Below are 23825 nucleotides of genomic sequence, written 5' to 3' on the forward strand. Positions count from 1 at the left end.
TGAAATAAACTAGCAAAGCTGGTTTAATTTTGAATTCCGTTTTTGATTACAACATTAGCTTTATACATGATACGTGCAGTGCGGCCCAGGCTGTTTTAAAGGGAGTAAAGGATAACCGTGGTCAACACACAAGGGCTGTTTCGACACCGTTGTCATTGGACCACAGCAAGAACAAAATAGGGAAGGGGTGGTATTCCGAAGAAGTATCATAGATAATCATTTCTAAAAACACCCTGAGCACTGTTTATTTTATTTTTCAATGTGCCCCCATGTCCTACTACGTAAAATAACACTTAACTCACATTCTACCCCCACTGTGTCCCTACTCCTCAATATCCCTGCTCGCCCCTAAGAACCATGTCGAGTCCCGTCAAATTAAAGGCAATTAAAAGACTTGCTGTCCCCCCCCCCCCCTTCCCAAAAAAAAAAATATGTCTCTCAAATGTGAAACCTACTACTGCATACTACAAGCTCTCCATGAATGACTGTAATGCTGTCAACACCTTCCTTCATTATTAGTAGTTAACAGTATTGTAGTCGTAATGTAATTTTATTTTACTATTACAATATCTGTACAGGCAGTAGGTGCTTCAAATATACTGTTGTGATGACATATATATATGTGTATACACATTATTATTTCAGCAAAAATAAACTGGCAGTACATTCTGGGACATTCACATGTCTTCCACTTTTCCACTTAGTACAATACTAAAATTCTGAGTCCATAGCAAGAGTTATACTAAGTTAGTCCCGTACTTAGTATCCTCTAGAGCAGGGGTAGGCAACCCTGGTCCTGGAGTGCCACAATCCTGCAGGTTTTATAGGTATCTCTTAATTGTCAATTTCTAAATACCAGGAACAAATGGTAATTCTAACCAATTAAGCCAATCATTAAATCAATTCATTTATTAAGGGGCTTGGGTAAAACAAAAACCAGAAGTGTTTGTGGCACTCCAGGGTTGCCTACCCCTGCTCTAGAGGGCAGCAGCAGTTATTTTTAGGTTTGTTGCAATTGAGACCTTTTTTGGTATGCAGCTGGGAACTAACTTCAGCCACCAAGTTTGTTGTAATTGGTATTTAACTTGCATACTTGTTTAGTACGGAGCTGTGTACTAACCACGGGATCATCCCCAGTTAGTACGCTGCTTTCAGTTCATTGCAACCCTATGTGTTTAATCTGTGCCATTTTTGCTAAATTTAATGTTTAGATGTTAACACCAGTCCTGTTATAAATGTGTATGAATGTTTAAAAAGTGTTACAAATCATAAACACGTCCAAGAGTTTCTAAAATAAACACCACACGGTGTTTAAATCCTAAACACATTTAAAATCATAAACCCAGTGACGTGTTTTACAGTGTAGCTTTTATACTTTTTGTTCTATTATTTCACAAACACAACATTTTACCCAAATGTATGAAGGTCAGACACCTGGTTTTACACACTCTTATCTTAGCCACTGTACTATATGTGCTTAAACAATTTGTCTGTTTTCTCAAATTATCTGTAGTAGTTTTCTTTGTTTCCTCTACAAAATGACTCCAAAACCATTTCTTTGGTTTAAATCGAGACATTACTTTGGGGCCAGCAGTGTGAAGTAGTGGTTAGGGCTCTGGACTCTTGACTGGAGGGTTGTGGGTTCAATCCCAGGTGAGGGGCACTGCTGTTGTATCCTTGAGCAAGGTATTTTACCTAGATTCAGTGTAAACAACTGGATGAATTGGTAATTGTATGAAAACATAATGTGATAGAATTGTGACAATTGTAAGTTACCCTGGATAAGGATGTCTGCTAAAAAATAAATAATAATAATTTAAATGCAATCTGCTGAAATATTTGCATTTGACTTGGTGTCTGTATATTCTGAAATATAAGAATTTGCATTTGAATTTCAAATCATGGGAAAGTTTCAAAAATATTTCAATTTTAAATACTTTTCAATAATAATGCTCATAAAAAAGCAGAGAGACTTTTCAGTATTGCTGGTTAAGTTGATCAACCTGAAAGATGCAAACTAAAGGACACTTTTGAGAACTTCATGTTTATTAAACATAACAAACAAAACAAGTAAAAAGAATAATTGTCCAATGCACACATATATAAATATATACATATATCTCATCATTTATGTCAGTTTTTCACAAACCTGGTCCTGCAGGCCCACTGTGTCTGCTGTTTGTGTTCCAACTGAGTTCTCAATTATTAAATTGATCCCCCAATTGAACTGACAATTAGTGACTTAATGCAATATTAGAAACAACTTGAAATATCCAACTCTTTTGGCTGCTTTCACAAACCCTGATCAGCACTAATCTTGGAATACCTTACCTGAGTTAACATTAGGTAGTCCTAGATTAGTGTTAATTGAGGCCTGCGCAGCCAGCCATTTAAGAGCTACAAATAATTAAAATGCTCTGATTAGATATTTTATTCATTCAATTGAGGGTTCAATTCGTAATTTAAAGCTCAGTTGGAACACAAATCAGCAAACACTGGGTCCTCAGGAACAAGATTGGGAAACATTGTTTTATGTAACTTGCTTCCTATATTGGTACATGCCTGTTAATTATTAAGAACTACATGATTACTGTGTTTATGTTGTTATTATATGTTGTCAGTGTGTGTGTGTCAGTGTGTGTGTTATTATATGTTGTCAGTGTGTGTGTGTCAGTGTGTGTGTTATTATATGTTGTCAGTGTGTGTGTGTGTCAGTGTGTGTGTTATTATATGTTGTCAGTGTGTGTGTGTCTCAGTGTATGTGTGTGTCTCAGTGTGTGTGTCTCAGTGTGTGTGTGTGTCTCAGTCACTTCAAGTCATACAAAGAGCATTTCAAGTGGAGCGATAAAGTGGAGTGAAGCGATCAAAAAAAGGTGCCAAGTTAGAAGCAAGAATTGTGTGAATGTTGGGCCCCAGCACCTTTCCAATTGCTTGATGCTTGACAAGATTGGCCTAATTGCTTCTCCTAACTTGGACTTTTGTGTTTGACATCACCCCTTTAAACGGCTGTTGCGTTTTTCTAACTTGTTTTTTTACATTGACAATGTTTATGTTATAGATTTACATTACAACACGCTATGTCTTAACCATCCAACCGTCAGATGTCTTCACTGTTTCACTTCTCCTGTACTACTGCGCACTCATTCTCTTACCGTCCTAGCTCGATTCTCTGAGTGTGCAGAGACGGATTAATAACAGTAATACATCAATCAATTCAAATTACTTTTAGACTATACACACTATTACAATTTCTTTTAACCTTTTCCAGGGTCCTACAGAAGCAGCTGATTGGTTAAAGAAAAGAAAGCAGGGTTTGAACGAGTGAGAACAATTTCATGCTCCAAGAGAATTGAACAAAGGACCAGCCTGAAAGTAAGGCATGCAAGCACAGCTTTAACTTGATTAAATGAAAATACACATTGGATACAACGTGTTTCTTTAAAAACTGCATATATGGAGGCGAGGGACGGATAAGATTTATGGAAATATCTTGTTAGCTATAACTACTGTAATGATCTGTAAATAGAAGTTTCATGAAAAAAAAAATATATATATATATATATCCACAGCTGAATAAATCTTCAATGTATTTCAATTTCTATTACTACAAAAAAAACATTCAGGATTAGTATACGTCTGTGTCTAATTTAAAAAAAAAAAGTAGACACAGACGTATACTAATCCTGAATGTTTTTTTTGAAGAATCCGACCCTTCCTCACCAACTATGCTACCCAGCTCCTGGTCCAGGCCCTGGTACTCTTCCGCCTAGACTACTGCAACTCCCTCCTGGCTGGCCTCCCTGCGTCCGCCACCCGTCCGCTCCAGCTCATCCAGAACTCTGCTGCTCGCCTGGTGTTCTCTCTACCTCGCTTCGCCCACGCTACTCCACTACTCCGCTCGCTCCACTGGCTCCCGATCACCGCTCGCATCCAGTTCAAGACTCTTGTACTAGCCTACAGATGCCTTGATCAGACTGCACCCAGCTACCTCCAGACCCTCATCTCTCCCTACACCCCCACTCGACCTCTCCGCTCCGCCTGCACTAGAAGACTGGCTCTACCTCCGCTACGCTCCCCTGCCTCCCGAGCCCGCTCCTTCTCCACCCTTGCTCCGCAGTGGTGGAACGACCTTCCTACAGATGTCAGGACTGCCCAGTCCCTGACCACATTCCGGCGCCTCCTTAAGACTCACCTCTTCAAACAGCACCTGTAGAACTCCTCTGTTGTATCCTGGGACACTATCACCCTTCATTTAAATATGCTTTATTTTGCTCTTATCTGCCCCCTATTTTACTGCATTTAATCCTGTACCTCAGAATATTGTAATCTGCAAGTGTTTAATCTGTAGTATTTTGTACTTAATCATATCCTGATGTAACTATCACTACTTAATCATATCCTGATGTAACTTTCACTATTATCTGCTGTATTATTGAATTGTGGTTTGTCACACTTGAGAATTATTGTATTTCTTGTTCTTATTGTATGACTTATATTGTAACACTTGAATGTATTTGTATTGCTTGCGATTGTAAGTCGCCCTGGATAAGGGCGTCTGCTAAGAAATAAATAATAATAATAATAAATAATAATAGAAAATATAGCTACGGTTACATTATAAAAATGAAACGCATTATTTGCTGAGTGTGCGGTATAAGTACGTATAAGTACAGATTCTAAGTTTTTATCTGTACTGATCCTTTTAGATCTGAGTGCTGCTTTTGATACTGTGGATCACAATATTTTAATTAATCGTCTTAGAAAATGGGTGGGCCTTTCTGGTAGTGTCCTAAACTGGTTCATATCCTATTTAATGAATAGACAGTATTTTGTTGCCTTAGGAGAATCTACATCTGGACTAGCTAATATTACATGTGGTGTTCCACAGGGCTAAATTCTTGTTCCCATGTTATTTTCTTCATACATGCTGCCTCTCGGGGAGGTTATTCGTCAACGTAGGCTGAATTTCCACAGTTATGCAGATGACACACAGATTTATATATCTGTTAAACCAGGTGACACAACAGCTATCAATGTCCTTTTCAAATCTCTAGCTGATATTAGAAGCTGGATGTCTCAGAATTTCTTACAGTTAAATTCCGATAAGACAGAAGTCTTACTTTTAGGCTCTAATCAACAGTTGGACTCAACAAATATTGATCTAGGTATGCTAAAATCAAATGTAAAATCTGAAGTGAAAAACCTGGGGGTTATTTTTGATTCTGCACTTTACTTTGAACCACATATAAAATACATTACGAGAGTGTCCTTCTATCATTTAAGAAACATTGCGAAAGTTAGATCATTCTTGTCCTTGGATGATGCAAAGAAATTAGTACATGCTTTTATTTTTTCTAGGTTAGATTACTGTAACGCTTTATTCTCTGGACTTACAAGTCATGCTATATCACATCTACAGCTAGTGCAAAATGCTGCTGCTAGAATGCTAACTAGAACTATGTGTGCTTCAGGGGGAGGTACTAGGCCCATGTGCCCTATCATTTTCTTCCACTAATTAAATCTATTCTATTTAAACCTCAGTCACTTCCTTCTAGTTGTCTTGTGTTTTTTGTTTAGGCTTAAACCAAAGCGGATTGCAAGACCCATTGATTTCTCCTAAACAAAGCAAATTGAATTAAAATGGAGTACTTACACCAACTCTCTTCGGAATCTGACGACTCCATGAATTTTGTGTCTGTAGCAGCTCATTCTCCTGCAGCTTCAAATCAGGGTCAAATCACCCCTCCATTTCTGTCTCCATTCAGTGGCTCTGTGAGATCCGAACAGCTGCCTCTCAACCAAGATCCTCAGGGTACACCAGCTACCCAAGGAGCTAATCTTCGTCATTCTAAACGACTCTGGGCTCAGGATGCACCTCCAGAGCGATTATACTGGAAGGATTGGACTTTAAATAAACTTATAAAGTCTCTTCTTAAAAACAGAAACGCAATCCCAGCAGGTAGAGATCGAGAATCTCTATTCATTCTCTACTGCAACTCCATCTCCGCAGAACCTGTCTTTCCTCCTAAAAAAGCTCCTCAGCTGCGCTCAGCCGTTCAGCAGCCCCAACCAGACAGAAGGCAGTCTGCGTCAGAACATCCCGACAGCCAGTACTTCAAAACAGCAGGAACCTGCTTCAGCCAGATCAATTCAAGAGCACTCCTTGATTTTTCAAGAGATCAAAACTTTTATACAGCCATTTGCCGACTCATTATCCTCGGTCAATACCAAACTGAGTGATTTAGATAAAAGGATGTCTAATATTGAACAAGAGAAGCAAACTTCAGTGCTTTCAGTTTTCTCCTCTATTCCTGCAGTAGCTCCAGTCTCAGCTACAGCTATTTCCGGTTCAGCTCTAACATTGGTACCTTCAGAAGATCCTCCCGTCTTCAACCTTGCCACTGCTTCAGCTTTTGGTTCCTCCTCCCCATCCACAACTAGGCGTCATTCAATATCCCTGCAAATTTGGCGCCATATAATTGAAGGCAAGGACATTAATCTCGTTTCTTTACTTATGGCGACATCAGAATTCCTAGATCACAGAGTAGTGAATTGCGGAGATCTGTCAGTTACATTAAAATCCAGAGACCCCAGACTACTCAAAAATCTAACATTGGGTGAATTCGTCCTTGCTTTCTCCATATTTCGAGATGTACTATGATCTGTATATCCTAACCGCAGAGATGAACTAGACTCCTGCGAATACTACATAGTGGAATTGTCTATCAGATACGGATGGACTATGTTCTTCAAGTATCATAAAGCATTCTCGGCAAAAGCAGCAGCAACATTGGCATCTGATAATCATATAATTAATTGGGCTCAACCTGATCCAGATTTGTTTGACAGGATTTTCGGCGGTCTCAGAACTAATGCATGTGGGGTCTGCCCTTCCACAGGTCATTCAACATCCCTCTGCATTAAGGCTGCTACAACATCAACCTCTAATGCAGCACCTGGTACCACCTCTAATCATTCAAACTGATCCTCCTTTCCCAATCCAATACATTCCTCAGCGCTTCCAAATCAATCCACAAGACAAGACAAATACAGGCACAAAATCAGATTCGCAGGAGGAAGACAAATTTGCAATAACTTCAACACCGGTTTCTGTTCAAACAGGCAATGTAATTTCATTCACATGTGCAGCACTTGTGGAGATGCTCATGCCAACTCAATCTGCCCTTTAAATCACAAGCGACTTTCTCCGATGCTCGTGGCCACCACTCCCATAAACATTCGAATAATTCAAATTATAAAAACCATCCTGACATCAATTTCACCAATGACGGATTAAAAAACGGGGTTTCAACCGGTCTCACTGAAATTCCTTCATCTTCATTTCAAAGTAAAAATCTTCATTCTGCTAATCGAGATCCAGAGTCAGTTCAATTCCTCATCAAAAAATAAATTAAAAAAGGATTTATAGTCGGCCCTTTTGTAGCTCCTCCTTTTCCAGTTTATAGAATTAATCCTATTGGCATAGCAACTCGGAAAATGTCAGGGAAAAAGCGTCTTATTATTGATTTATCAGCACCGTGGGGTTCAAGCATCAGCAGTATCAACTCGCTTATTCCTCAAGATCAATTTTCTCTTCATTCCATTACTATTTCAGACGAGATTCACTCAATTAAATTAGCAGGTCGTGGTTCCTGACTAGCAAAACAATACGGAAAGAACATATATTTTACATATATTAAAAGCAATATATGTTCAACTTATATGCCTGTTATTTTTTTATATTGCTTTTGTATGTGTATTTATATATGTTCATATATAAACCAAATGTGGTTTTGGCACAAAATTGGCCCCTTTTTGTAGTATGTACAATATAAGGATTTTGTGTTTGTATATGTAACATACATTGCTCCCCATATATGTTATTTGTACTGCAAATATGTGTTTTTATAGTTTAAATATGCTTTTTTAATCATTTAAATATGCTTTTTTATATAACTTTAATGTTTTTTTTATATACTTTTAATTATTTTTTATACTTTAAATATGCTTTTTTTACACTTAAATATGCCTATTTTATACTTTAAATATGTGTTTCTTATACTTTGAATATGATTTATTTTATAAGTTATTCAAGATGTTTTTCATATTTTAAATGTTTTTTTTTATATATTTTTAATGATTGTTTTATACTTTAAATATGCTTTTTTGTAAGTTAAATATTCTCTTTTTATACTTTAAATATGTTTCTTATAGTTTAAATATGATTTTTTTATAAGTTAAATGCATGTATACTTTTTATACTTTACATGTACTGTTTTTTATAATGGAAATATACCCCTTCATTTTGTGAATGTTCTATACAAATCTACATATTTTCATATCCATGAACCAATGAAGAAAAACGTGAAAACATTAAAATATACACACAACATTTATAAATATAGTTGTCGTCAAAGGTTTACATACCCCACACTGTAACCAGAAAATAGAATGCTACACTGACACTTCATATAAATATAATTCCTGGTATTTTTCCTCCATAGAAAAGATAACACAAGATTTATACACAAAATGTTTGTTTATTTTCAACACTTATTCAAAAATAAGTAACATTTACATTACTTTATGTAATGAGCTCATATGTAATATGCTTAGTTTAGAACTACTATTACATTACATATGACTTATATCACTCGGCAAACTTTTTAAAGGATAAACAGTTTTTTTGAAGAATAAATCACAATTTTAAAAGAAAACAGTTTTTGAGAATTCAGACCTTTACTCTTATTCCCCCCCAATTTACAATTAAATTGGGGTCACCTAAAGAACGTTGACAGGACAGACAAGAAGCACAATGGTCCTATGCAGTTTTTGTAATATAACTTTGAAATACTGTGCTATTCAAAAGTATTACAACTTATTTTTTAAACACTACCCAAAAGGATAACAGCCAAAAGATTGCTTGTCTTCAAAAACAAACAAAAAAAAAAGTTTTTACAGAAGCCCTGACATATCAATTTGTACAACACTCACTGAAAACCATGGTTGGGGTCAATTCCTGTTTTTCAATTCCAATTCCTCCTTCAAATCAATTCCAAATTACAATTCCTTTTTTGCATTCACAGAATAGGCTTTATTGGAATTGAATTGAAAAGGGAATTAAAAATGGAATTGGAATTGACCCCAATCCTGTTGAAAACAAAACAAAAATACAGATCTGGTCCTTCAAATCTTCACTCTGGTTTCATTCTGTGTCGTAGTTCATTTATCTTGCTGTTAATTGCACCACCAATTACACGCTTTGGGGTACCCGGAAACTTTTTCATGGTAGCCCCTAAAAAACATTGATCACAAAGATTTAACGACTTGCACATAGATATATAAAAATCTTTTAAAAAACGCACCACATATCTTTGAGAAGGGTTCATTAGTTACATATTGCCACAGTAAATCAACAACATTTGTGTGTGTGGGTGTATTTAAATGTTTTGGTGTATGCTCTTAAACTTGAACTACAGTTCATAGTAAAATCTGTACTTGGGGAAGCAGCTATGCAAAGGCAGTCTTTTCTCCATTAATACCTTGCTTAAGCATTGCATTGATGTGGCACAACTGTACTGAAATGTGAAGTATTTGCTCAAAAGTCAAATTTACATGAGACATGAAAGTTTATATTGTCAAAGATCCCATGGCACTATTTATTATTATTATTATTATTATGATGTATTCATATGTCTAAAGCATTAATCCAAGGTGATTTACAAGGTGTTGTTGAAAGAGTGAGGTGGCTAAATTCCAAGTCAGGCTTTCCTCAATCAGGTCTAACAAATTTCTTATGACTCCACCTTAACTGCTGTGTAGTAATCTGCTGGTACAAAATGGCTGCACCCCAGAGGGTGCTGCACTTGAGTGGTGGGTGAAGTGAGTCTGTAAAGCACTTTGGGATCTTTCTGGCTGCTACATGTAAGGTATTATTATTTATTAATAAATTAACTCTAGTCTCTGAAACTAAAACAAAGGCCAAAGGAACATTAGAAATGCTAACCCTTTTTGTTCTACAGAGTTAAAAAGAAGAGTTAGAAATTTTGAAATTTTGCTTCCACCTTTAAGCAATCCAGAGGTGTCTTTTTCTCCGAAGTTGGATCTCTCTTGCTGCCACCACCACGAAGATTGCTCTTTAGTAATGTTGGAATGTCAAAGACAGCAACCGTCAGGGTTCTTACATATAATGTATTCATGCTGCACCTCTCTGCAAGGATCCTGGACAGTTAGTCAATATACACTCCAGTGCCTGGGAATATTTCCACCTAAAAGACAATTATTATTATTTATTTATTTCTTAGCAGACGCCCTTATCCAGGGCGACTTACAATCGTAAGCAAATACATTTCAAGTGTTACAATACAAATAATACAATAAGAGCAAGAAATACAATAACTTTTGTTCAAGCAAAGTATAAGTGTGACAAACCACAATTCAATAATACAGCAGATAATAGTGATAGTTACATCAGGATATGATTAAATAGTGATAGTTACATCAGGATATGATTAAATACAAAGTACTACAGGTTAAACACTTGGCAGATTACAGTATTCTGAAGTACAGGATTAAATGCAGTAAAATAGGGGCGGATAAGAGCAAAATAAAGCACATTTAAATGAAGGGTGATAGTGTCCCAGGATACAAACAGAGGAGTTCTACAGGTGCTCTTTGAAGAGGTGAGTCTTAAGGAGGAATGTGGTCAGGGACTGGGCAGTCCTGACATCTGTAGGAAGGTCATTCCACCACTGCGGAGCAAGGGTGGAGAAGGAGCGGGCTCTGGAGGCAGGGGAGCGTAGCGGAGGTAGAGCTAGTCTTCTAGTGCAGGCGGAGCGGAGAGGTCGAGTGGGGGTGTAGGGAGAGATGAGCGTCTGGAGGTAGCTGGGTGCAGTCTGGTCAAGGCATCTGTAGGCTAGTACAAGAGTCTTGAACTGGATGCGAGCAGTGATCGGGAGCCAGTGGAGCGAGCGGAGTAGTGGAGTAGCATGGGCGAAGCAAGGCAGAGAGAACACCAGGCGGGCAGCAGAGTTCTGGATGAGCTGGAGCGGACGGGTGGCGGACGCAGGGAGACCAGCCAGGAGGGAGTTGCAGTAGTCTAGGTAGGAGAGTACCAGGGCCTGGACCAGGAGCTGGGTAGCATAGTTGGTGAGGAAGGGTCGGATTCTTCGGATGTTGCTCAGGAAGAATCGGCAAGTGCGTGCCAGAGTGGAGATGTGCTGGGAATAAGAGAGGCAGGGGTCCAGGGTGACTCCAAGGTTCTTAGCTGAGGAAGAGGGAGAGAGTGTGGTAGATTCCAGAGGAACAGAGATAGAGAGATCAGAGGAGGGGGAGGAGGAGGGAAAGAAAAGGAGGTCAGATTTAGAGAGGTTGAGTTTGAGGTGATGCGAGTGCATCCAGGAGGAAATAGCAGACAGACAGGTAGAGATACGGGAGGAGATGGTGGAGTCAGAGGTGGGGAAGGAGAGGAAAATCTGAGCATCATCAGCATAGAAATGGTATGAGAAACCATAGGATGCGATGAGGGGGCTCAGGGAGCGGGTGTAGAGAGAGAACAGGAGAGGACCCAAGACTGACCCTTGGGGGACTCCAGTTAAGAGAGGGTGAGGTGTGGAGGTTGCTCCACGCCAGGTTACCTATACACTTTTATATATATACACTTCTTTGCAATCACATTTCATCAAGAAACAGCTCTAAGAAGACACTCAAATATAATATTGCATGTTAATTTTATGAACTAGACAATTAAAAAAAACATCTTATAAACTGAACCCACACAACCAACTTACTTATATATATATAAATGAAAATGATAAAAAAATAAATAAATACTGCAATACATTTATTTAATATTTGAAGTACATTACATCTCACCGGTAACTGCGGTTCACCAAGGTCACTATCATCTGAAATTTGAAGTTTTTTGTTTGGTTTAGGTACTCTCTTTTTAGGAGAGGACATTTTCGTTAGGTCATTAAGTTTTCTTCTTAGTTCGCCTTCTTTTCCTAAAATAAAAATAAAATAAATAAAACCCTGCATTATGTCCAGATATTTGGGGATTATATTTATTTGTCATAAAAATACTGCGTTTTGACCATACAAATTAAGATGGACAGCCAACACTGAATCAAAACCGAAGTTAAATTAAATCTGGTTTAATTTATTTTGTGGGTTTGGGGATTTTATTGTAAAGCACAGCACACAGTAAATAGTTCTTACAAATGCCACAGTCGTCAAGTGTGACGAGTTTAGCGTCTTCAGCACCACCTACCATGTTACAGTATGAACGAAGTACAACAAATTAATAAAATAAACCTTCATTTAAAATATACTGTGATATTTTATATATATATATATATATATATATATATATATATATATATATATATATATCTCAAATACCGTGTAAAGCCTTTTTAAAAAAAAACAAACAAAAAAAAACATACTTACCAGTCATAATGATCTGCGCTTCATGGACAGGCCATCCACCTTTTGGAGGTTTGTTCGTGTCTCTCCACTCTGCTCTGAAGCTTCGAGTAGTCTCTTCGTCATCATCAGCAATGCTAAATAAATCAAAATTGCGAATCCAAGCAGTTGGAATCACGCTGTAAGAGTCTTTGTCGACCCCGCTTTCCCACTTCACCAACGCATGCATCACTGCCATACTACCTTCACCTTCTCGTCCGTTTTTAAATTTTCTGCGTGTTTTTTTTCCCCCCAACAGACTGCACAAAAAACAGTCCCGCTCTGCATTCTGGTACTTGGCGTTCTTAATAACACCAACAGGGTGTAATCGCATAGACCACCGAAGTATAAAGTACTACTATCCCATCAGTTACAGTTTTTTTTTCTTCTTCTGAAACTGCAAGCGCACTGCATAAAATTTCTGATTGAAAAGGCTTTGCTTTTGCATGCTACTGAAATGGCTGGGACACCTAAAGGGGAGTTACTCAACTACTTCATAGGCACAAACAGAAAGATTAAGTTTGCTGAGGAAATTGAAGGTGGAGCTGCTTTGGGACGATCTTGTCAGAGAGTTCTTAAAAGGGAGCATTATCTTGCACTGCACAGCTTTGTTAGTGAAGTGGATCCAACAATAATTGCAACTTATTATGACAGAATTGTTATTGGAAAAGAAATTGTTCACACAAAACTATACAGAAAGGCAAAGAAGAGAAACAGCTATACTGTTATATGGAAAGATTCTTCTTTTTTATCAATAGAAACATTTGTAATTTTGGATCTTGGCTGTGGCAGAAAATGCTATGCATTAGGAAGGTTCTTTCAGAACAGGAATTTTAAAATGTGTTCTGATAATGCATTGAACATAGGATTAAGTCACATTTTCCCAGTTTCTCCTGAGTTGGGCCATCTTGTTGCAGTGGACAGTTGTGTTATACAGCAGAAATGTGTTTTTGTACATATACCTGGCCAAACTGTTGCTTTTGTTTGCAAACAGCCAAACCGTTTTGAACTGTGCAGATAGGTTTCTGCTTGTTTCAATTTGTGTCATTTCATGAAAATATGTTCAAACTGGAGATATAATAAAACAAGACCCCTAATGCATACCTGTTTAGTCCATTTTAGGTTTTATTAACTGCAGGTCCTTGTATAAACTGTACTGAAGAAGCAGAAAAAACAAGAGTCTGCAGCTCATAAAACACAAAATGGCTCCAACTGATGTGCAGTGAGAGTCTTATTTCCATCTTTGTCATCTAGATGAATGAAACAGTAACAATCCAAAATACAGTAACTGTTCACAATGCATAACCCAGGTATTTCTGCCACACCTGACAGGGTTACTATTTTTGTTGGGGTATAGAATGTTCTTTTTTTTGCCAATGTGTTGCAGTAAATTATGTGCAGCATTTTATATTCTCAAGGATTACTGTTATGTAACAATTGCAATGGGGGATGCAGTCTGTGGTGAAAGCAGCAGGGCTTCTTTTGTGTAGAGGAAAATGTGAGTTACAAAAAGTCAGGTTTGAAAAAGTACTTGCTCTGTAAACATGTCTAAAATTTGACAAATTAAAGAATAAACCAAATAACGTATTTGAACAAAATTATATTAGGTGGTTTTAGTTTAGATAAATTAGCAGACATTTGTAATTGGAGTTAAAGACTGGAGTAAACAAGTTGAAAATATGCCCCAAAGGATTGGAGCAACTGATAGAAAATCTCATAGTTATTGAGGATTGATCTTTAGTAAAATGTTAACATTAAATTATGTTGGTGTTAAGGTAGCTTTAATTGTGCCTTGTGTAACTAAGGTATCTTGTATCTTATGTAACCTGTATGTATTTGATATATGCTTTTTAGATTAGCAGATGTGATTTTACACGAGTTATGAAAATGTGGTGTGTGATAAAAATACTGATACTTTTATTTTCTTAATAAACATCAAAAATATTGTAATTTTCTTATTTTCATTGTTTTTATTTGGAATAAGTGCAATAACCCACATTTTTGTAAATAAATGTGTAGAATATATTTATGGCATACTGTCACAAAGACGGCCGGAGTGGGTGGCGTCAGACCAGAAACAGGAACACAAACGACAGAGATGTGGAGTTTGGTTTAAGCTGAGCGCGTGATTGCGCTCAGCATTTAATAAACAGAAAATAAAAGGTTTTAAACACAACCAAAAACACAGGACACGGCACTACACGCCAAAATAAACAGACAGACAAAACGAACTACACAGACAAACACGGTGAGCTTCTTTTACTACTTATTTTACTAACAATTACTACCTCCGTCTCCTATCCCGTTCTCCACTCACCGAACACCTAGCCACCAGTGAGTGAAAACATGCAGCTTTTATGCAGTTGTACCGAGATTCGATTGCTAGTCAATCATTCAATTGGAATCTCGGTACAACTGCACGTGAATTAATTAAAGTGCAATTCCCCGTGCTCACATACTATTACTTTTTACTTGCACGTGATGTGATGTGCCATCCCCGTGCCTAACTACAAATATACAATTTACACACACGTGAAACACAGACCGCTTATATCCCGTGTACCAATGCCTATACACCAACATTTACACACAACACGTAACATATAACATACACGGGGGGGGGGGGCACTTTGCCACATATACCCCCCCTTGTGCAACGCACACATGGCCTCAATGGCCACCTCCCCCCTCAGTCCCAAAGTCCCGGAAGAGGGGGAAGCAAGTTGTTTCTGGGGGTGGCCATGGTGGAATGTCTGGCACCCCCCAATTCTTCGTGGCTGGCAGCTCCCTCTTCCGGGGCTTCAGCCACACTATCTGCTGCCGCGAAAGTGCAGCTGGGGGAGCTGGTCTCCTGACCTCCCCCTCTTTCTTTATGGCCGGCAGCTCCCCTTCATGGAGCTCCGGCCACAGTGTAGCGACCCGAGGCAAAGCAGAGGCCCCGGCGACCCCAGGCGAAGCAGGACCCTCGATGACCTCAGGCGACGGCAGCAGCAGCGGACCCTCGGGAGGTGGAGGCAGAGGCAGCTCCTGCTCCTCTCCCTCGGGTGGTGGAGGCAGAGGCAGCTCCTGCTCCTCTCCCTCGGGTGGTGGTGGAGGCAGAGGCAGCTCCTGCTCCTCTCCCTCGGGTGGTGGTGGAGGCAGAGGCAGCTCCTGCTCCTCTCCCTCGGGTGGTGGTGGAGGCAGAGGCAGCTCCTGCTCCTCTCCCTCGGGTGGTGGTGGAGGCAGAGGCAGCTCCTGCTCCTCTCCCTCGGGTGGTGGAGGCAGAGGCAGCTCCTGCTCCTCTCCCTCGGGTGGTGGTGGAGGCAGAGGCAGCTCCTGCTCCTCTCCCTCGGGTGGTGGTGGAGGCAGAGGCAGCTCCTGCTCCTCTCCCTCGGGTGGTGGTGGAGGCAGAGGCAGCTCCTGCTCCTCTCCCTCGGGTGGTGGAGGCAGAGGCAGCTCCTGCTCCTCTCCCTCGGGTGGTGGAGGCAGAGGCAGCTCCTGCTCCTCTCCCTCGGGTGGTGGTGGAGGCAGAGGCAGCTCCTGCTCCTCTCCCTCAGGTGGTGGAGGCAGAGGCAGCTCCTGCTCCTCTCCCTCGGGTGGTGGTGGTGGCGCTGCCGGCTCCTCCGACAGCGGGGGTAGGGCTGGTGGCGCTGCCGGCTCCTCCGACAGCGGGGGTAGAGCTGGTGGCGGGCGTCTCCGCTGGGCTCCCTTCAGCAGCAAAAACAGCGGCTGCTGTGGAGCCTGAGCTTCACGCCCTCGTCCCTCCCAAAAAAAAATAGGGGTTTGGGCCTTCAGCTCCTCCCTCCCGGACACAGGACGCACTGGCTCCTCCCCTCCGGGCCGTGGGCGCACCGACTCCTCCCTCTCGGGCCGTGGACGCACCGACTCCTCCCTCTCGGGCCGTGGACGCACCGACTCCTCCCTCTCGGGCCGTGGACGCTCGGGCTCCTCCCACTCGGGCCGTGGACGTTCGGGCTCCTCCCACTCGGGCTGTGGACGTTCGGGCTCCTCCCACTCGGGCTGTGGACGTTCGGGCTCCTCCCACTCGGGCTGTGGACGTTCGGGCTCCTCCCACTCGGGCTGTGGACGTTCGGGCTCCTCCCACTCGGGCTGTGGACGTTCGGGCTCCTCCCACTCGGGCTGTGGACGTTCGGGCTCCTCCCACTCGGGCTGTGGACGTGGCAGCAAGGGCTCCTCTTCTTCATCCTGCATGGGGCATAGGGCCAACGTGTGCCCATATGCCCCACAGCCAGGGCACCACTCCCCCCATCCCAGTCTTTGGGCCATTGCCTGTAGGGTCCTGTGGACGGAGCAGGGTATGGTGGTGTGGCTAGTTTGGCCACAGTCAAAACACCACAGCCCTGCTTCCACCTTTCTCCCTTTGCCCTCCTGTGCTCTTCTCCAGCCTCTTCTCCCCATTTCTTCTCTTTTGGTTTTTTTTTTTTTTTTTTTTTTTTTTTCCCCCAAAAAAATAACTGCGGTTCCCGCTCTGGCCTGAGCCCTGGAGGCGCTGTTATCCCGGTTCTGACACCACGTGTCACAAAGACGGCCGGAGTGGGTGGCGTCAGACCAGAAACAGGAACACAAACGACAGAGATGTGGAGTTTGGTTTAAGCTGAGCGCGTGATTGCGCTCAGCATTTAATAAACAGAAAATAAAAGGTTTTAAACACAACCAAAAACACAGGACACGGCACTACACGCCAAAATAAACAGACAGACAAAACGAACTACACAGACAAACACGGTGAGCTTCTTTTACTACTTATTTTACTAACAATTACTACCTCCGTCTCCTATCCCGTTCTCCACTCACCGAACACCTAGCCACCAGTGAGTGAAAACATGCAGCTTTTATGCAGTTGTACCGAGATTCGATTGCTAGTCAATCATTCAATTGGAATCTCGGTACAACTGCACGTGAATTAATTAAAGTGCAATTCCCCGTGCTCACATACTATTACTTTTTACTTGCACGTGATGTGATGTGCCATCCCCGTGCCTAACTACAAATATACAATTTACACACACGTGAAACACAGACCGCTTATATCCCGTGTACCAATGCCTATACACCAACATTTACACACAACACGTAACATATAACATACACGGGGGGGGGCACTTTGCCACACATACAAATCAAGTTACATCATATTTTTAAACATATATGTTCACAGTTTGCTTTTTTTTACATTAGGAATATATGTACATAAATATACGGATATGTGCTGCATATAGGTAACATATAAAACAGTATACAATGACTATATTTATAATATATTGAAAATATGTGTTCTTTCCGTATGGGAAAGCAGATATATCTGATGCATTTAAAGTAATGCCAATCCATCCTTCTCTCCGCCACCTGTTTGGTATATGCTGGGAAGGAAAGTTTTACTTCGCCACTCAATTAACTTTCAGCTGCCGCAGCAGCCTGAAGATATTTGACACTCTGTCAGAAGCATTATGCTGGATACTTCTCAATGCCAACCACGTTCCATTTCTGCTCCACCTGCTTGATGATTTTTTGTTGATCTCCCCTCCTACAATTACGCCAGCAGAAGCAATTGCTAATCTTAAGAGATTGTTTTTAGAAGTTGGTGTTCTGCTCTCAGAGGAAAAAACAATCGGCCCCCTGCATTCTCTGGAATTTCTTGGAATCATGCTAGACAAGGAAAAATTCGAAGCCAGCCTCCCTGAATCCAAACTCAATCACATTTGATTTCTTATTCAGATTAGTAAAACAATTAGAAAACGCGCACTGGTTTCATTGCTGGGTCACTTCAACTTTGCAATTCGCATTATTCCCCAAGGGAGAACATTTATATCTCGCTTACTTGCTCTCGCATCAACAGCAAAAAACTTGGATTCCTACATAAATATTTCAACAGAAGCTAGGAAAAATATTAAAATGTGGTCTGCTCTTATTCAGCACTGGAACGGCTTGTCCATGTTTTATGACGATTTCATCTCAGCACCGCACGACATGGCTTTGTTTACAGACGCATTATTATTATTATTATTTGTTTATTTAGCAGACGCCTTCATCCAAGGTGACTTACAGAGACTAGGGTGTGTGAACTATGCATCAGCTGCAGAGTCACTTACAATTACGTCTCACCCGAAAGATGGAGCACAAGGAGGGTAAGTGACTTGCTCAGGGTCACACAATGAGTCAGTGGCTGAGGTGGGATTTGAACTGGGGACCTCCTGGTTACAAGCCTTTTTCTTTAACCACAGGACCACGCATCATCTCTTGGATTCGGAGGGCTTTTTAAAAATGAATGGTTTTCCAGTATATGGCCCCAGGAAATTGAAAATCTATCTCCTCAGCTAAAATCCACAGCTCCTCTTGAGATTTACCCAATAGTTGCAGCAGCCCAGCTATGGGGTCACCTCTGGTCTAAGAAATTGATCTTATTTTATTGCGATAATTTAGCTACAGTTCATACTATAAATAAAGGACGTTCCAGTTCCCCTCATCATGCAATTACTGCGACAGCTAGTATGGATTTCAGTATCCAACAATTTTCTAATACAAGCGCGCCATCTACCGGGCATATTTAATAATGCAGGCGATGCTCTCTCTCGTTTACAGATATCCAAATTCCACAGCTTGATTCCTACAGCTCTGCCATCCCCAGCACAACTCCTCAGTTCAACCAGCTCATTTTCAACTGAATTCAACCATCAATATGCTACTTAATTCAGCTAAAGATTACATGGCTTCAGCACTTGCCCCTTCTACCAGATCTTCTTACTCTACAGGTTGGGCTTGTTATGTAACCTTCTGCTCTCTAAACAGGATCAATCCTACTTCTTTCAACCAGAATTGGATCATGGCTTTTATAGTTCATGCAAAGGATTTTCTGCATCTGGCAGCAGTTACATTTAATCATATTTGTCAAGAATTCAACACCAATTTCGCTTGATGTCTATTTCCTCTCCAACCATACTATCAATATGAGCCATTCGTCTCCTACTTAGATGAATTTTCAAGAGCTCTCCGGCTGTATCTACTACTCGCCTGCCTATCTCTGTTGACATTCTTGGCAACATGATTTCAATTCTCCGAAAAGGCTGTTTCTCTCCAATCGATGACCTGACAATGGAAGTATTATGTCTTTTTGCATTTTTTGGTTTTTTGAGATGCTCTGAATATACAATGCCATCTATTTCCAGTTTTCCTTCTTTGGGGATTCGCTGCAGTGACCTTATTCATATTCCAGATTCTCATTTTATTCTCTTTCTACGCATTTCAAAAACTGATCAGCTTCGGCAAGGTCAATGTATTCAACTATCAAAAATTGACTCTCCTCTATGCCCATATACTTCTATGCTGAAGTACATTTCAGAACATAAACCCAAATCTCCTTCTGATCCTGTTCATCATTGCAAGCGGGTCTGTCGTTTTAAGGCATTGGTTTTCTTCTCAGCTCTCCACTTTGATTTCCAGAGCAGGACTTTTCCCTCAATTCTACACTCCTCATTCATTCAGATTCGGGGCAGCCACTTCAGCAGCAGGAGCAAAGATTAATCAGCATTTAATAAAAAATATGGGACACTGGACTTCATCAGCAGTCGAAGCTTACATTCGTTCTTCACCAGCCGAAATAGCATCTGCCCATCTGTCCATTGCTGGTATGTCCAGAGTGGAGACGACCTTTTTGCCTGGGCCACCAAAGGTTTCCTCCTTTAAATAAAATTTTAAAAAATATATAAAAAAATAAAAATAAAAAAGTTTTTTTTCCTTCCCACTGTGCAGAGGGTCTTCACATAGGCAGTAGGATACAGTTACTAACCCCTGTGTCACGTTAAGTGTTTTTTCTTTCTTTTTGTGTTAAATGTTTTCTTCTTTTCTATATGCATTTGCAGTTCTCTTTTTTTCTTCTCATAAACGTCTTCAGCGGGGAGCCGGGGGTCCATCCTTTGGGGGGTTAGTGATTCCACTTTCTCCAACCCTTTGTTAAGCATCGCTTCATTTACCTCATAGAGGAGGGTTCTCCGTGAGTCAGAGGGGACCCCCGGCCAAACCCCTTCTTTAGCATGCATGATTTCTTGTCTTTTCTTTCAGGTACTGATGCCTCTATTTATGGGAGGGCCCCAAGCGGTGGAACCCCTCCTGTTTGTCGGGTCTCCTCAGAGACGGTGACCCCTCTCCTGTTTGTCAGATCTCCTTAAAGACGGTGACCCCTCTCCTGTTTGTCGGGTCTCCTCAAAGACGGTGACCCCTCTCCTGTTTGTCGGGTCTCCTCAAAGACGGTGACCCCTCTCCTGTTTGTCGGGTCTCCTCAAAGATGGTGACCCCTCTCCTGTTTGTCGGGTCTCCTCAGAGACGGTGACCCCTCTCCTGTTTGTCAGGTCTCCTTAAAGACGGTGACCCCTCTCCTGTTTGTCGGGTCTCCTCAGCGATGGAACCCCCCTACTGGATATGTTGGGCCATTGAAGAGCCGGAACCATTTTTCATGTTAATAATACTAATCAATGTTTTTCTTTCTGGTTTGCGAGCTTCTTCGTTTGTCGGGTCATCTCAGAGACGATGACCCCTCTTTCGTATGTCGGGTCATCTCAGAGACGATGACCCCCCTCCTGTTTGTCAGGTTTCCTCAATGATGGAGCCCCTCTTTATATGTGTAGGGCCTTTGAAGGACGGAACCTCTCTTTTATATGTTATACGTTACTAACTTCATGTCTTAAATCATCACAGCAGATGGCCTAGTTCCACCCCGTGAAATGCCTGTGTTGGCATCATTGCATTGGCTTCCTGTGCATTATTGATTGATTTTAAAATGTTATTACTAGTTTTTAAAGCACTGAATGGACTATCTCCACAATATCTAAATTATATGCTAATTCCTTATCAGCCTGAATGCACTCTGAGATCTGCAAATGCTGGCGTTTTATGTATTCCAAGAGGCTGCTTTCTGTTTTAATGCCCCCACACTCTGGAACTCCTTACCCCCTTTTATCAGAGATTCACCTTCAATTGCAATCTTCAAATCTCAATTAAAGTTTTATTGTTACTTCTGTTTTTAATAACTGTACTCTTTTCTTGCTGTTTTATTGTATTTTTGTATTTTTTTTCTGTATGTAAAGTGCTTTGAATTGTATTGTACATGGATTGCACTATAAAGGTTTATTATTATTATTATTATTATTATTATTATTATTATTATTATTATTATTAAAGAGAAACTCACCAAAGCGGTGTGATGGAAAGATTTTATTCAGCCTTTTAGCTAATTTAAAAACATATTCATTCTTTGAAACAGATTATACATTAAATCTACTTAAATTATGTGCTGCTTTTTGTGACGTTGAAGAACATATTTCCAATCACCCCTAGAAGAAAAGTTTTATAATAAATAATGGCTAGTAGAGATCTTAGATTATATATACTTTATGAACTTTACCAGAAGCCACCCATGAATCCTCGATTTTTTATGTTCTTTCCAAGAATACATCCCAAATATTGCTTAATGCCTATCTATCAGTTGTTCATATTTGACATTTCCAGTTCCAATGCATTTCATTAGTTGCAACTTTAAATTAAATAATAATTTGGATTTTCTAAAGTTAAATTAAAGTAATTCAAAATCATTTCATAAAAGCACAGGGAGTCATGGCCCTTGCAACGGGGATAAAATAAAATCCTTGGCAATGGGGACAGTGGAGATGGCTGTATGCACATATTCTTTAGCTTAAGTTATTAGATTCCGGGGGTACATCGGGGTGTCTGTCTGTACATTTGCACATCTATATTTCACACCTACATTTTTGCATATATCTGGAAAACAGATCATCTATTGTGAAACCGGGTGTTAACATAATGTAGAAGAAGTTGTTCCACATACTGTTAATCAGTTATCTTTTACAAGATAACACCTTACTTGCATACTTAATGATATCTAGGTCTTAAATATCACAATTCACTATTCTGTGCATACTGTTGCTATACGTCATGGTCATCATCTTTTTTTGTCATACTGCTAGCTCAAACTTTGAAATTACAGCTGTGGAGGGGGATGTGTGTTACTGACAAACCTGCATTGACTGTGGGGTGTGCATTTTGAACATTGCAGCCCTTTCATGTTAGATTCTGCAGTAAACAGAAGTGTCACAACAGTTGCACATGAGCCTTTGAGCTTTTACTAAAACAGCTAAAATCTTCTCTATTTCTCCACACAAAGCAGGGATAGTTCATGTAGCGAAGCACATATGTTCCCTGTAATTATCATCAGGGAAGTAGTTTCTTATTGATCATAATTTTGTGGGGTTTTTGGGAACCACTGTCCACTTAGGTTTGAGCACTAAATCAATTTCGATTTCAAAGCTCTCTAATAAAGACTGACGACAGTTTTGGAATCATTTCTTTCTATTACTTATATGTACACAGTACTAGATATTTAGTTCAACGGACATGTATACAGGGATGTCCTGTTTGGCACAGATCAGCAAGTTGGCTTTTACAAAACGAAATACACTTAGTGGGGGTGGGGTTACTTAAAGGACTGTTAGTAGTTTGTTTTTTTTATTGTAGAAGGTGAAATTAGAAGTATATCTTCATAAATGAATATGGGGTGTGTGATGTGTCTGGAAGTGTGTTCTCTCTCAGTTTGGGTGAGAATCTTGTGACTCGAAGGGGAGTGGTTCTGGCTGCCTAAACTGCATGATGACACTTTTATACAATATGAGACACCCCACATATAACATACTGTAATAACTTTGTATACTTTACAAAAATGAATATCGTACTCAGGAATTACTATTATAATAAGCAAGTAATATTTTCTCTTGGAAACACAGTCTACTCAAAAGTTTATTTTTGTTTCTATTTCTGCCAAATACTTATTTTATACAATATAAATGTCATCAGCATTCAAACATCCATGTTGTAGTTTTCTGCATTTGCAGGCACCGATACACTGTCTTCCTAAACTTCCTGAGCCTGCGTCCTGTTGTATAAACTTCATGCAACCTTTTGGCACAAGGTAAGGATTAATTCCCTTTCCTCCACCCAGCTGCATGTCACATTTACATGTTTGCATTAATCTGGACACTTCATTGCTCTCTTTAAAAGTGAAAAAAGAGATTTAAAACCATTTCAATTATATGACCAATGGCGTTTTAGTTTTATAAAAGAAACACTTTTTTTACCTTTGCTTTCTTAACTGAAAAAAGAGTGACTGAGAGAATCGTACCATACCTTTCAGTTTCAGTAGGAAGGAAGTAATCACTTGAGGGTTGTCAGTGCATGTGGATAGAGATAAGTTAGAGGTTTATAAACACCATCAGAGCTTACTTCATTGCAAATAGTAACGGCAGTGTTTTATCATGTTGCATTTCTAATGGTGCAATTATTGGCTGGGTTTCAATGGA

At 40.2% G+C, this 23825-nt stretch overlaps 1 protein-coding gene across 1 annotated transcript; it reads right to left on the reverse strand.

The window, feature by feature from the left end:
- Positions 1-8520: 8520 nt before the first annotated feature.
- LOC131736898 (uncharacterized) lies at positions 8521-11612 on the reverse strand. Its single transcript, XM_059022548.1, has 2 exons — positions 10065-11612; positions 8521-9295 (listed from the first exon to the last, which is right to left on the reverse strand). The coding sequence occupies exon 1, from the start codon at positions 11394-11396 to the stop codon at positions 10662-10664; it is 735 nt and encodes a 244-aa protein (XP_058878531.1). The 5' UTR covers positions 11397-11612; the 3' UTR covers positions 8521-9295; positions 10065-10661.
- Between the last annotated feature and the right edge of the window lie 12213 nt (positions 11613-23825).

This window comes from Acipenser ruthenus, chromosome 4 (assembly GCF_902713425.1).
Source record: "Acipenser ruthenus chromosome 4, fAciRut3.2 maternal haplotype, whole genome shotgun sequence".
NCBI classification, from domain to species: domain Eukaryota; kingdom Metazoa; phylum Chordata; class Actinopteri; order Acipenseriformes; family Acipenseridae; genus Acipenser; species Acipenser ruthenus.

Bases quoted from the DNA above. Each gene is read 5' to 3' on its own strand.
- LOC131736898 (XM_059022548.1), bottom strand. From the start codon at position 11,396: ATGCACTCGCATCACCTCAAACTCAACCTCTCTAAATCTGACCTCCTT.